The following is a 15,230-nucleotide window of genomic DNA, read 5'->3' as shown; positions in this document are numbered from 1 at the left end:
AGGGACACAGTAAATACAGGCCTCTTAGGCCGTGAGGAAGGGCCTGGCATCCTCAAGTCTGAGGGCCAAAGCCTGGGGGCGGGTGACAGAGGGATGCGTCCTCCCCTGGGGAGGCCCAGGGCTGGGGTCCCAGGGAGAGCTAAGCACTCTGTGCAGCTCTCTCCCCGGCCCCGTCTCCTCCAGGGCAGCCTGGACGTCTGTGGGACCTGCACAACCACTTGGGCCCTGGGGCCGTAACTAGAAACAAGCCACCAGGAAGCTCAGGAGGGTCAAGGTGGCCCCCACCACGGGACAGTCATGAAACATCCCCTCTGTTCTTGGCCAAGCTCTCTGGGGTCCACAGTGTGAGGTGGGGCAGGAGAAAGCTCCAGAAGGACAGGCCCATGGTCCTGCTTCCCGAGATGTGCTGAGCATATGCCGTGTGTGGGACACAGCGTGGAGGTCGTGGGGGTGAGGATGAGAAGAAAAGGGACAGGGTAAAGACCGGCCCCCAGGAGCTCAGAGGAGGAGGGAAGAAGAGAGGAACACAGAAACAGCACATCCAAGGTCACCTGGGGGACCTGCAGGAAGAGGAGAGGAAGTCCTGGGGATTGGGTTTCATCATGGTGACAATGACAATTATTCCTTTTTATTACTACTGCCATTCTCACAGCTAATAGCAGCTGGCATTCCTGTGTGCCATGTGTCAGGGACCATGCAAAGTACTCTGTTACTTAATAACAACCCCATCAAGTAAGTGCTCTCAATTTCTCTATTTCACAGAGAAGGAAGTGGAGGCTCAGAGAGGTGAGTGACCAGCCCAGGGTCACTCAGCTGGGAAGTGGCAAAGCTGGGATTTGAACCCAGGTCTGTCTGACACTGCAGCTTACATTCTTGGTCACTCCCTGTGCAACCTTAGGGAAGAAGAGGATCAAGGGTAGAAGGCGGAGAAAAGACAGTACTAAAAAATTAGACAAACCCACTATTGGAGACTTCAACACCTCCATCAGTAACTGACAGCACAAGCAGTCAGGAAGGATACAGACAACCTGAACAGCACTATCCATCAGCTGGATCTAACCAACATTTACAGGACACTCCACCCAGCAACATCAGCTGACACATCTTCTCAGGCTCACATGGAACATTCACCAAGGTAGACCACACGCTGGGGCATAAAACATACCTGAACGAAGTTAAAAGGATAGAAATCATACAAAGCATATGCCGTGTGTGAGACACAGCGTGGAGGTCACGGGGGTGAGCATGGGAAGAAAAGGGACAGGGTAAACACCGGCCCCCAGGAGCTCAGAGGAGGAGGGGGAGTATGCACACATACTCGCTCACACACGCGTGTGCGCATGCTTTCTCCGCTGTCTTTGTTACTCCCATGAGGAGCCTGTGATGGAGGATGGCTGCTTCTGTTTTAGGGATGAGGAAATGGAAATTAATTCCACAAAAATTTAATGGAACTAAACTAGAAATCAATAACAGAAAGATAGCTGGAAAATTCCCAACCATCTGGAAGTTACACAACACACTTCGAAATAACACAAGGGCCAAAGAATTATTGAGAATAATTTAAAAATATTTTAACTAACTGAAAATGAAAATGCAATTTATCAGAATTTGTGGGATGCAGCAAAACCAGTGCTTAGAGGGAAATTCATAGCCCTGAAATGCTAATATATTAGAAAAGAGGACAAAGAGACAGTCTGCTCAGGATACTGGATGCCACAGGGACTATGTATTAAAAGACTGTCAGGCAGCAACCTGGCAGGCAGAGAATCGGGTCCTGCTCAACGTCCCAACAGAAAGTGCTGAGGTCACACCTACCACCACAAGTCAACAGGTTCTGCAGGAGCACGAGGTGGACTGGGCATGAGCACCGTGGCGTCCCATCACCCTTGGCAATGCAGATGTGGGAACAGCCGCCATTGTCCCGGGCACAAGGGTGGGCTGCTGTGGAGAGAAAAGAGGGAGGGGGTCGGGTTCTACCTCCTACCTCAGGACTGTGGCCTAGAGGGCGGAGGGGATGAATGCCGGGCAGGAACTCACAAGAACTGGCACTCCAGTAGGAGTGTGGTGGATCCTCTCACTTAATTCTTAGGGCAGCCTATGGAGTCTGTTTCTGTTGACACTGCATTCTGCAGATGAGGAAACGGAGGCCAAAAGCACTTATAGAACTTTCCTTACATCATACCCCAGCCTGTCTGCACCAGCTCCCACTGTGCCCACGACCATCATGCTACACTGCCCACCTGTGTGTCTGTCTCTCATGGTGTAGTGGGCTGAGTGGTGGCCCCCTAAAAGATATGTCCACTTCCTAATGCCTGGAATCTGTGAATGTGACCTTATTTGGGAAAAGGGTCTTTGCAAATGATGTAATCACGTTAAGGATCTTGAGATGGGGTCTAACTCTGAATTGTCTGTGTGGTCCCTAAATGCACTGACAAATGTCCTTATAAGAGACGACATAAGAGGTGAAGGCAGGGGAGAAGGTCATGTGATGACAGAGGCAGAGACTGCAATGATGCAGCCACAAGGAACACCGGCAACCACAGGAAGTGGGAGGGGCAAAGAACCATCCCCTCCTCTGCCTCCCCACCCCCACCTCCAGCCTCCAGAGGGAGCACAGCCTTGCAGACACCTTGATTTTGGATTTCTCCAGAACTGTGAGAGGATACATTTCTGTTGCTTTAAGTCACCCAATTTGTGGTGACTTGTTATAGCAGCTGCAGGAAACTAATACACATGGAAGTTAAAATAATAAGGGTGTTGAACCCTGGGGAACTCGAACATTTCAATTCAATTAACTTCATGTGCCCAACACCTTGACAATGGTTAGAAGGCTGGGAGGGTGGCTGAGCTCCCTCAGGTGAGGGGAAATGGAGCAAAGCACTCTGCTCCTCACCCAGACCCCCAAAGACAAATCATAGTTTCTCCTCCTCAACCTTGAGGATTAGGTGTTTTTAAAATGACAGAGTCATGGTTTAGAGCAGGGTCAGCAAACTTTTGCCATAAAGAATCAGAAAGCGAATAATTTTGGTTTCATGGGCTAGGCTACCTATCTAGGTGACCATGACTCCTTGTCGGCCAGCCGCAAAGCAAAGGCAGCCAGGATGACACAGACCTACGGGCTGCAGAGTGCCACCCCTGGTTTAGAGTTTAGTTGTGGGATCTTGTGGGGAGGCAGGATGGATGGCCCACGTCCCAAATCAACACGGCAGAGCTCACCCAAGGACTTCCCGCCCTCACCCAAAACGAGGAGCCTCTCCCTGTCACCCTAGACCCCACACATCAGCACTCATTAGCACCCGGTCTCCAACCTCAAATCTGCTCACTGAACGTCTCCTGGCCCTTCCAGCCGCTCGGTTCCAAGGAGCTGCCGGTCAATGAGGCTGGCTTTCTGCCGACACCAGCAGGCAGTGGGTCTCGACATTTGTGGGCTCAGCATTCACCATTCTGACCATCTGCCAGCAACAACCAGGAACCGGGACCTGGCTGAGGATGGTGTAAGGGGCCAGGTGAACGCCGGCTTTCCAACCCATAGGCGTGGGGTGCCTCGGTTATCCGGAAGCTAGTTCCTGGTGACTTCACTTATTCAGGATCCAGCTGATTACCCACAAGGACAGAACCCACTGCCAGTCCCAGCAGTCAACACAGAAGTGACTGATTCAGAGGTCATGCCCCTCTCATCCTGAGCAGGGAGCCCAACAGAAAAAAAATCCCAGTGCCTAAACTGTGGGCTCTGGCCTCAAATCCAAGCCCCATCAGGTTTACTGGCTAGGTGACAGGGGGAAGCAGTACCCTTTCTGAGCCCTACTTTCCTCAGCTGTAAAGTAGAATTATTGTGAAATAACACATATAATGTAATAATATGCTGAGCACGGGACCTGGGGTGCAGAACAGTCAACACATGGTGTGGCCGAGGCAGGAGGCCAATAGTAATGGGCTGGGGTGAGGCTGGTGGGGCTCCAGGGCCTTGAAGGCGGCCAGACCGTGGGCATCACAGGACAAGGACAGTGATGGCTCCGCTCACCCAGCTGGCAGCCCAGGTGTATTTACTGAATGAAGAGAGAAAAGCGAGAAGACAGAGGGAGAGGTAGACACTTCACACACACACACACACACACACACACACACACACACACACACACCCCTCCATATCCACATACAGCCATATACGGAGGTGGGTAGAGGAACCAGAGGTCCCAGTTACCGACGTCGTCCCTCTCCCAGGCCCCTGGGCACAGCCAGACTGTGGCAGGCAGAATCCTAAAATGCCCCCTAAATGTCCTACCCTACTCCCCAGCTGGGGAGGATGTGAGGAGCTATTATGCCTGTGGTTTTCTTACCTGACTCAGCAGAAGGGATTTACAGATATAATTAAAGTTACTAATCAGTTGATTTGGAGTCAACCTAAAGGGAGACTAGTCTAAAACTGGGCCAAATCTAATCGCAAGCCCTTGGAAAGCGGAGTGGGTTCCAGCTGGTAGAAAAGGAAGTCAGAGAGGTTCGGTCTGTTACTGATGGGGAGAGGGCCTGGGGGTGGCCTCCAGGAGCCGAGAGTAGACTTGGCCGACAGAAAGAAAGAAAAGAGGATCTCAGTCCTACAACTCTCACATTGGCCTGTCCTCCTGCCTTATTTCAAGGGGGCCAGTTCAGGGGCCGCCGTGCTCTGTGAAGAGGCCCAGCCTCCCCTCGGCGGTGTCTGCACACACCACTGCCTGCTGCCCACTGCCCACCCGCCACGTACAGAACTCCTCCAGGCTGATGTCCTCCACGGCGTGGATGCCCGTCAGGTGGGCGACACGGCCCTGGACTCGTGTCCGCGCATCCCCTGTGGTCTTGTCCACGCGCTCAATCATCTGCTGCTGGCGGTCGATCCAGTAGAGGTGCCTGCCCAGCACAGTCAGGCCCACAGGCTGCACGATGTTGGCATCCTCCAGGGTCAGGCGGTTGGCCCCTGCAAGAGGGAGGCGCTCCCGCTGAGTGGCGGCTGACCCCTAGAGCTCGGCCCACGCTTGCCGCGGGAGAAGGGTGGGCTGCCGGGAGCCTGGGGGACGCCGGGCTCTGGCCAGGGCTGGGGGCTGGGGCACGTTCCCTGGAATTGGGCAGATCTGAGGCCACCTCTCGGACAGCCCTGCTTCTACCTGGGCTGCCCTTCGGCCAGGGCCGTGGCCCCAGTCGTGGGCCCCCGGCAAGCGCGGTGCCTCCCCTGCCCCCAGCCCACCCCAACTTCCGGAAGAAAAGCCCCTTTAAGCACTGATTCTCACTCCTCTCTGGCCCAGGGACCTCCCGGACTGAGGCGGCCACGGCAGAGGAGCTGAGAGCATGGGCACTGGGGGCAGAGCGGTCGGACTCCTCTTCCACCCGACGCTGGGGGCCCTGCACAGCTGGCTCACCCTCTCTGAGCCTCGTCGGCCCCTGCCACCTGGGGATCACTTGGGACCCACATCCTGGAACGGGGCGGGGGCACTATACATGGTAAAGCCCCAGCCCAGTGCCTGCTCGCAGCCGGTCCCCCACAAACGTGGCGGGCTGCTATGCCATGACTGATGACCAGGATGGCGGGCGTCCTGGTGGGTCAGACGTGGTGGCCGCCGAGGGACCGATCCTCGGGGAGGCTCCAGGGAGCGCACCTGACAGGTCGCAGCTTTCAATGCGCTTCAGGTCGGCGTCCACCCAGAAGAGCTTGCCCAGCGTGTTGTCCACCACGAGGGCCACGGGGCGGATGAGGCCCGTGGTGAAGAGGACCTCGCGCTCGGTGCCGTCCAGGGCCGCGCGCTCTATCTTGGCTGCTCGGTCCTGCATGTTAGTGAAGTACAGGTACCTGCGAGAGAACAGCAGGTAAAGGACGGGCGCTGCGTCTGCTACGTCCTCAGCAAAGCACCAGAGAGACCGGCCCCAGACCCTGCGGGCACCCAGCAGGGCTTCGGAAAGTGACCAGTCATATGACCCCAGCCTCTAGGGGCTGGATCCGGAGCTGAAAGGTCATGCCCTGGAGGAGCTGGAAAATGTCCCCCAAGACCTCATGTCTACCTGGAACCTCGGAGTATGACCTTACTTGGAAACAAGGTCTTTGCAGATGTAACTAAGTATCAAGATGAGGCCGCCCCGGTTAGGGTGGGCCCGCAACCAGTGAGAGTGGCTTCAAGAGAGAGAAGAGGCCACACGGACACAGAGAGAAGCCCACGTGAAGACGCAGGCAGAGTGGAGGGACGCGGCCACAAGCCAAGGAGCACGCGGGGCCCCCAAAGCTGAGAGGCAGGAAGCAACCTCCCCTAGAGACTCCAGTGGGAGCACGGCCCTGCCACCCTTGACTTTGGCCCCTGGAACAGCGAGGGCATAGACCTCCGTGTTTCAAGCCCCCAGTCTGTGGTCACTTGCGGCAGCCCCTGGGACTAGTACACGCCCCCTCCTTTGATTCCTAAAGAACCGTCTTCAGTAATTGAGCCCCCGGGGGCTGCAGGGCTGGTACTCCCCGCTGTCCTCACAAGGGAACTGAATCCCTGGGAGGTCACGTCACCTGCCTGAGGTCACATAGGCAGTAGGTGACAGAGTCGGGATTTGAACTCAGGTCTGCCTGGCGGTCCCCGGGCACAAGCTTCAGCACACAGTGCCTCGATGGGTCTGATTCCTGCCCTGAACGGCAGCCCTGCGGGTACCTGAGGTGGTCACCATCCTCCTGCCTTCCACCCCCACACCCTCCCCGATTGGCTTTATTTCCCAATCTCATGTCATGTGGTTTCGGCCCCCTCACCCCCCCGCCCTGGTCCTTCCCTTTGGGACCCTCCACATGTGTCAACGTGTCTCAGGTGCTCTCCCACCTACCAGAGAACCTGAGGGCCCATCAGGGAGCTTCAGGGAAGGAAGAAGCTCCCAGTCAGGTAGTGACCTCCCCTAGGCAAGTGAATAACCCCATCACCGCGCGGGACGCTATGGAAGGGATGGTTGAATAGGGTTCAAGTTGGATGGGATGGTATGAAACCAATGAATCCCATCCTGCCTGTGTCTCTCAGCAAAGCCCTCTCCCCTGCACAGGCTTTCAGTCCAGGCCATCCCTGGGCGTCTCTGCCTCCCTGCCATGCCTGGGAATGAGCTGGTGTCTCCCTGCCCCACGCCGGCTGCAGATGGGAGTGTCGGGGGTGGAAGATCCCTCCCGGCCCGAGAGGCCGACATTCACGGGAGGGGCCCCTGGCACACCCCAGCGGGTGCAGCACCCCACCCGCGCGGCCCCGCACCCTCGCTCGGCGTTGACGACGATGGCCCTCGGCTTGTCGCGGTCCCCGCGGAGCACTACGCCCATGGCTTCCCCGTTCAGCCGGTGGACGTTGATCGTGTCGGTGGCCTCGCACGTCCAAAACAGGGTCCGGCTGTAGACGTCCACGCTGAGGTCGTGCGGCTGCCTGTCCGGGTTCTGGCTTTGGCTCGGAGAGGCCAAAACGAAGGGCTGTAGGGTGGTAAGAAGCGAGCACCGGCTAAAGTCACGCTGGGGAGGGCGGAGGCCTGCGCCCGCGTGCAGAGCAAATGTCAGAAGCCCAACCGTGTCGGGGCCTCTCCTTTCAAACCAGCTCTTGCCCACACATCCGCCTGAGAGTGAAGCTGATCCCCCCAACAGCCTCTAGGAGAGCTCTAGCCCATGGGCTCCGAAGCTAGGCCCCGCCACCAGCGACGGCCCCGGACCCGGCTGCCTGGCCGTCACCCCACCCGGGCTGGCCAGCCTGCGCCCGCACGCACAGAGGGACTGCCCAGCAGCTGAGCGGCCAGCCCGGGATCACAGGCCCCGGCTCAAGACATCTTCTCACTTCTTGCTTCCTTAGACTCAGACTTTTGGATTAAGGCCCTCAAATCTTTTTTTATCTTTTTTCCTTCCCTTGGATTTTTTTTTTTAACATCTTTATTGGAGTATCATTGCTTTACAATGGTGTGTTAGTTTCTGCTGTATAACAAAGTGAGTCAGCTATACATATACATGTATCCCCACATCCCCTCCCTCTTGCGTCTCCCTCCCACCCTCCCTATCCCACCCCTCTAGGTGGTCACAAAGCACCGAGCTGATCTCCCTGTGCTATGTGGCTGCTTCCCACTAGCTAGCTATTTCACATTTGGTAGTGTATAAATGTCAGTGCCACTCTCTCACTTCGTCCCAGCTTACCCTTCCCCCTCCCCGTGTCCTCAAGTCCATTCTCTACATCTGCATCTTTGTTCCTGTCCTGCCCCTAGGTTCTTCATAACCATTTTCTTTTTTTTTCTTAGATTCCATATATATGTGTTAGCATACAGTATTTGTTTTTCTCTTTCTGACTTACTTCACTCTGTATGACAGACTCTAGGTCCATCCACCTCACTACAAATAACTCAGTTTCGTTTCTTTTTATGGCTGAGTAATATTCCATTGTATATATGTGCCACATCTTCTTTATCCATTCAGCTGTCGATGGACACTTAGGTTGCTTCCATGTCCTGGCTATCGTAAACACAGCTGCAATGAACACTGTGGTACATGACGCCTTCTGAATTATGGTTTTCTCAGGGTATATGCCCAGTGGTGGGATTGCTGGCTCATATGGTAGTTCTGTTTTTAGTTTTTTAAGGAAACTCCGTACTGTTCTCCAGAGTGAAGGCCCTCAAATCTTATTGTTTTTTTAAATTTAGGATGCCAGGACAATAGGTGTCCAGCACAGAGGTCCACCTCTCATAGCCTCTTCCCTGAGGGAGACAGGCCAGGGGTTCAAGGCCAGGTGAGGGTGCAGGGCTGCCCCGCAGCGCATACCAGGAGCCCAGGGGCAGCACGTGCCCCTCGCGGGGTCTGTTTTCCCCCTCACACTCCCTGCAGGTCTCCACCCCGAGCCTCTCCCGGGAGCGCTGCTGGACTCCATGCCGTCTACTGCCTCTCAGGGATGAGCCCTGGCTTTCGGAGCCACCGACAGAGAATCCCTTTAAAGGGGACCTTGTTTCATGAACTGATGCAGGAGAAGGAGAGTGCCCAGAGCTTCCCTCACGTCCCTCACAGGCTAGAGGCCGATTCCCTGGTGGATCTGGTCCCCTTGGGTTCTCAGGTGACCTGACCTGGTGCAAAGGGGCTTCCCAAGCTCCTGGGCTGCTGCCACCAACAGTTTGGATGAAAAGTTCCTCCTCTGAGAAGGGAATCATCTTTAGATGATGTTCTGATCACAGCTCATTGCAGACCCTCTTAATATACCTCTTTTCAGCAGTCAATAAAACAAGAAGTCTCCTGGTGGTCAAGAGGGGGCTTGCAGCCAAAAAGAAGCCCCCCTCCCCAGGCCCAGCCTCTTGGACTCAGCTGGAGAGGAACCACCCGCCCCCAAACACACACACAGCAGCCTCTGGTCCAGCCCCGCTGGGCAGCTGGAAGCATGTCACTCGCATCTCTGCAGGTAACAACACCCCCACCCCCGGGAGCTGTGGGCCCTAGGAGCCAGGCGTCGACTCCAGCCGGCACATTCCTTTCCCAAGAGCCACAGAGCTCTCTGGCCAAAGACCACAGCCCAGTGCAGCCAACGGCCTGGGAGTAAAGCAAGATTCCAGCTAGCCCTGGCCAGTGTCAGGCTCCCTGCGGAGGGTGGGCGTGTGGGAGCCGGGCACTCGCTCATCGGAACAACCAGCTGAGAAAAAAGTGCGTGCTGTAACAACACACCACCCACGTCCCACCCCGGGCACACAGGAACGAGGAGGTAAACTTTACACGGCTGGCCGGTTCTATAAAACCCAAACTCCAATTTTACCATGAGGAACAGCACCAAGGCCGGTGCAAAAAATCTTAGCAGAATCCGATTCAATGTCACAATCCACACCCCGGCCCCTCCCCAGTACAAAGTGGTACTTAACCCAGTGGGAAAGTCTGCAGCAACAGCTCACAGGCGGATGCAACCCCAGCGTCCACTGATGGATGGACGGATAAGCAAAATGTCTTCTATACGGACAATGGAGTGTTATTCAGTCGTACAGAGGAAGAAAATTCTGATACCTCCTATGATGTGGATGAACCTTGAGGACATTGTGCTAAGTGAAATAGGCCAGTCACAAAAGGACAAATACTGGGTGTTTCTACTTATATAAAGGACTTAGTGCTGTCAAATGCATAGAGACAGAAGGCAGGAGGGTGGGCGCCAGGGACTGGGGGGATGCGGGGGACGGAGAGTTAGGGTTTAATGGGGACAGAGTTTCCTCTGGAGATGGATGGTGGTGACGGGTGTACAACAATATCAATGTACTTAATGCCATGGAGCTGCACACTTAAAAATGGTTAAAATGGCCCATTTTACGTAAGGTATATTTACCACAATAAAAGAATCAAAAATTAAATAGAAAAACGACAGCCAAGTAGATGATAATTAAGAATACCATCCTTGGAGGTGGGGTGGCACCCCTAATAATCAAAGCCACCAGAGGGTGGAGTTTAGCAAGAGACACAGGAAGGGAAATGAATATTTTCCAGATTAAGTGTTCCTAGAAGGGCTTCTTCTTCAAAGTCTTCCCCCACTCCTGCTGGACACCATACAAGAATGCAAAAGGACGCCTCTCCAGGGGACTTGAAGGTAATTTGTGCCCCAGCAACTTTCTCAGCAGGAAGCCATGGTCCACCAATTAACACTCCCTGTTCTCCAAAGGACTCAAAGCGCCTGTCACCTGCGCCCAGGGTGGGACGAAAGAAATCCATTCCCACCGTTTCCACCAGGCTCTGCTCCCACAGAGATGATAATCACAGCTGCTCGGGCACAGCTGGGGCTTTTAGCGTCAACCAAGGACACAGACGTCAAAGGATGACTTGTTAACTTTACATCGTGGGTGGATGAAGTATTTTGTCGAAAGCGAGGCCCAGTCGTACAGGCAGTACTGGCACCCGGTTCAGGGTAGGAAAGAGAAACACCTACGTTACAGACACGAAAATCTTCTGAAAATCTCCACACACAAGCATCTGCATCGCTGTTCTAACAGTATCAAGATTTCACCACGACGACATAAGCTGTCACACTGACCACTCGACTGAGAAAGAGACCATCGGGTTCGGTAGCTTTTGTGAAAGGAGCCTTTAGAACCTGGCATGACCAGCCGGGCACGTCCTACTGGAATTCTGGCCACAGTTCCCTGTCACATGGCTGGATACGCCGGGTGTGCCCCGAGGCTGCAGTGACAGGGTCCTTCCTGGCACGGGTCACAAACACCTAACCCAGAAAAGGAGTCAGTTCTGCTAGACTCACGTCTGGAAAACATGTATGCGTCCCCATGCAGTGATGTATCAGGGACAGTCTGAGCAGAGAGCAGGTTTCGCATTCACTTTGCACAACTGCACCCAGGAGAACCCCTAGGCAAGTGCAGAGCACACAGCAGCACCGCACCGAGCAGCAGCCCACAAACGCACGTGCCTCCAGCGACCCCCAGCCCCCGGGCACTGGGAGCCACGCCATCCACGCCGGGGTTACAACGATACGTCCCGTCTCAGACAACCCTCCTTCCGCGTTCCACAGAAACCCACAAGCTGCAACCTTCCGACCCCCACGTCCTCCGCCAGCTTCAGGTCTTTTCAGCGTCAAGAGCCATATCTGCTGGAGCATTTGTGTACCGAACCATTTACCATTCGAAGGACAGGGCCCCTGTATTGCCAGGTTCCTCTCTTTTTTTTCAGTTTGTCACTGATGGCCTTTTGAGGGCTGCACACCTAGCCCCCTTTCCCCCATCAGACCCGTGGTCTGTACTGGGCAATTCTGTACAGTGCAGGGATTTTCAGACACATGTACATTGCATTATAACAGAACTGACTATCCAACTCCCCTAAAATAAAAGATAAATCTAGAATAACCAACATCAACTATCCCTACACAGAACCACTATGGAAAGGAAAAAAAACCCCATGGGGTTTGATGCCCACCACTGCAACTTAAACAGCTGCAAAATCCAGTTTCTACACAGAATCACAGTCTAAGGGTCTCACACGGCTCAGCCTCATACCTGGTAATGACATAATCGGAGCCCAATCACTGTTTACCCCAAACTGTGCCCTCTTGGCACCCCCTCTGCTAAGAAAAGGGGGCGGTAGCCTGGGAGCCGCCAGTGCGAGCCCCTCGTGGAAGGGCCCCCCGCGCCCCCCCGAAAGCACACTTACCTGGGTCCCATCGTCCTTGGCTCGTTTGATGTTCTGGCGCCCATCTACCCAGTAGATGAACTTGTCCAGCGGGTCATAGTCGATGGCCTTGACGTTCCGCAGCCCGTGCAGCGGCAGGATGAGGTCTGGGCTGTGCTGGTCATCAGGGATCATTCGGCTGATAGCACACTTCTGGCTGAAGAGCAGGAAGGTGGTGGGTGCTGGAGAGAGGCAAACGGGGGCGGGCGCGCGTCAGCGTCTGGGAGCCGAACAGGGAGTGGGGCAGGGAGGACGGCCTTCCATTCTCTGGTAAAAAGTAGATTTGCGTGCGCACCTACGCGATGTACGTGGACAAAGGCTGGAAAGACACAAAACTGGTTCTTGGGGGTGGACTATGGGGAATTTTATTCTCCGTGTTACACATCGCTGCTGTTTCCATATTTTATAAGTGTGTGTGTTATTTTAAAACTAGATATCCACTTCTTTTCAGATTATCAAGACTTAAGTCAGAAGGAGGGAAAGGTAGTGAACATCCAACTCCCACCCATAAGTGTGTGGGATGCTCTGGTGACGGTGGGATTCGCCAGGGGCTTCTACGTGCTCCAGGGAATGGCTGAAAACCGTGTGACGTGAACAGTGACACCGGGAGGGGACACTCCTCAGGGCTGTCAGGACCCAGGATGTGTAGAGGCCACCAGCTGCAGCCACGTCAAGAGTTACAGCTGGGCCACATGAATCCAAGTCACAGCCCTGGGTCTGCCGGCCTTGGGAGCCAGCACCCGAGTCACATCCCCTCTGGGCAGAGGGTGACCTGCACCTCCGCTTGACCCTTCAAGGTTATGGCCCCCAGTGGCAAGGACAACAGGACCAAAGGGAGCCCAAGAGCGGGGAATCCCAGGCTGTGGCCCCAGGTCCATCACATACCAGCCTGGCGCCTCGACCAAGCCCCCTAACCCTTAGAAGCTGTAGGTCCCTCATCCACATAATTGGGCCAAGGAAGCTCAGTCCTCTTAAGGCCCAGGGCTGCGAGAGGCTCACACAATGCCCGGATGACAGAGAGCTTTACAAACTGTCTAGCGCTGCACAGAGGCCGAGTTAAAACTAGCTCTCTGCTGATGTCACAGGAGAAAAGCCTGCCAACAGGACACACCTGTTCTCCCTGCGGGCCCATGGGAAAGTCACTCTGAGGCTCTCTGAACCTCGCTTTTCTTAGAATTGAAAGTGAAAAGGCCTACCTCGTTTAGAAGGTCGGTGTGAGGATTACACCGTGGACAGGAGGCCACACGCAAGGGGTCAGGGCAGGGACTCTTGAGCCAGCCTGCCTGGATCCAAACCTGGTTCAAGTCTTACCAGCTGTGTGGCCTTGGGTGGGTAACTACACATCTCTGTGCCCAGGGTCCTAGTCTGTGAAATGGGGACAGTGATACTCCCTACCCCATAGGCTGGAGGATTAAGGGCCATAAAAAGCACTTGGAACAATGCCTGGCCCTAGAAGTGGGTGCTCTCCCCCAGGGACTGCTTTTCACATCCAAAGAGCCTCCCATGCGACGTGCCCGCTGAGGGCTTGGACCATCTACTCGTGTCTTGATGAAGCAACAGGTCTTCCACCCAGCCTGAGCCTCCAGGTAACATTAGGCAACATGTGCAGTGCACAACCTGCCCGACTGCCCATGTGCACCAAGGTTTCCCCAGATAAAAAGCTTCTTTCCACCTTAACCGCCAGAGTCAGACTGATGATCTAATGTGGGAGTGAGGGACAGGGGCAGAGCGAGGCACTTACGGCTGCAGTTGCGGCTACTGGGGTCCAGGGTGTAATGTGAGGCACAGCTGCAGCGGTGGCCGCTGGGGACAGCGAGGCACAGCTGCCCACACTGCCCGTTGTTGTGCATGCAGTCATTGAGGCCATCCTGGCGGGAGGAGTGGAACACCAGGATGTCCATCACGAAATCCAGGTGGCCCTGGATGAGTGTGCGGTTCCGGCCACTGGTCTTGTCGGCTCGCTCAATGCTGTGCAGGTTCCAGTCTGTCCAGTAGATGTAATCACTGTACTGAGTCAGGCCGAAGGGGTGCGGGAGGTCATCGGCAATCACGACCCGTTCCTGACCTGCGTGGAGACACACGGGTACCGAGTCAGCAACGGCACCGCACGGGCGTCCTGTGGCTGAACCAGTTCAACCTGCAGCCTGGCCACTTGCGTCGGGCTCATAAAGCATGTGACCACTTTGGGAAACGAGCAGGGTCCACTGAGGCTGGATGTGCACCTGCCCTGAGGGCAGGCAATTCCCCTCTTGCAGCACAAGAGAAATGCGTGCAGCATCCACCCAAACAACACAGATGAGAATGTGCACGGCAGCAACTATGTGTAACTGCCACAAACAGGAAACAACCCAAATGTCTGTCAATAGTAGGATGGATTAGAGACTTCCCCGGTGGTCCAGTGATTAAGACTCCGAGCACCCAATGCAGCGGGCCCAGGTTTGATCTCTGGTCAGGGAACTAGATCCCACATGCCGCAACTAAGAGCCCACATGCCACAACTAAAGATCCCGCATACCGCAACTAAGAGATCCCACGTGCCACAACTAAGACTCAGCACAGCCAAAGTAAAAAAAAAAAAAAAAATAGTAGGATGAATTAAAAAATGGTAGGATCTTTGGGACCTCCCTGGTGGCTCAGTGGTTAAGCATCCACCTGCCAATGCAGGGGACGCAGGTTCGATCCCTGGTCCAGGAAGATCACACATGCCGCAGAGCAACTAAGCCCGTGCGCCACAACCACTGAGCCTGCGCTCTACAGCCTGCGAGCCACAACTACTGAGCCGGCGTGCCACAACTACTGAAGCCCGCACACCTAGAGCCCATGCTCTGCAACAAGAGAAGCCACCGCAAGGAGAAGCCCGCGTACCCCCGTTCGCCGCAACTACAGAAAGCCTACGCGCAGCAACGAAGAGCCAACACAGCCAAAAATAAATAAATAAATAAAATGTAACTTTATAAAATAAAATAAATAAAATGTAACTTTATAAAATAAAAAAATTATTTTAAAAAGGTAGGATCTTCATACAATGGAAATGATAAAAAAGAATAAAAAAGAATAACAACAATGTGGGCAACTTTCACTGAGTGAAAGCATCCAGACGCTG

The 15,230-nt window shown here is 54.6% G+C and overlaps 1 protein-coding gene across 3 annotated transcripts in view; it reads right to left on the bottom strand.

The window, feature by feature from the left end:
• LRP5 (LDL receptor related protein 5) overlaps positions 1-15,230 on the bottom strand; it is a 109,098-nt gene that overhangs the window by 14,359 nt on the left and 79,509 nt on the right. For all 3 annotated transcript variants that reach the window (XM_082845372.1, XM_082845373.1, XM_082845374.1), the window contains exons 12-17: positions 13,869-14,192; positions 12,110-12,309; positions 7,227-7,435; positions 5,625-5,815; positions 4,739-4,948; positions 1,816-1,941 (exon numbers count right to left, since the gene is read on the bottom strand). In XM_082845372.1, coding sequence (XP_082701498.1) covers positions 1,816-1,941; positions 4,739-4,948; positions 5,625-5,815; positions 7,227-7,435; positions 12,110-12,309; positions 13,869-14,192 — 1,260 coding nt within the window. The remainder of the gene's footprint in view (positions 1-1,815; positions 1,942-4,738; positions 4,949-5,624; positions 5,816-7,226; positions 7,436-12,109; positions 12,310-13,868; positions 14,193-15,230) is intronic.

The sequence above is a fragment of the Leucopleurus acutus genome, assembly GCF_964270905.1.
Source record: "Leucopleurus acutus genome assembly, chromosome: 8".
Lineage (NCBI taxonomy): Eukaryota > Metazoa > Chordata > Mammalia > Artiodactyla > Delphinidae > Leucopleurus > Leucopleurus acutus.
The sequence above is the reverse complement of the archived record's forward strand: the minus strand, read 5'-3'. Positions and strand labels throughout refer to the sequence as shown.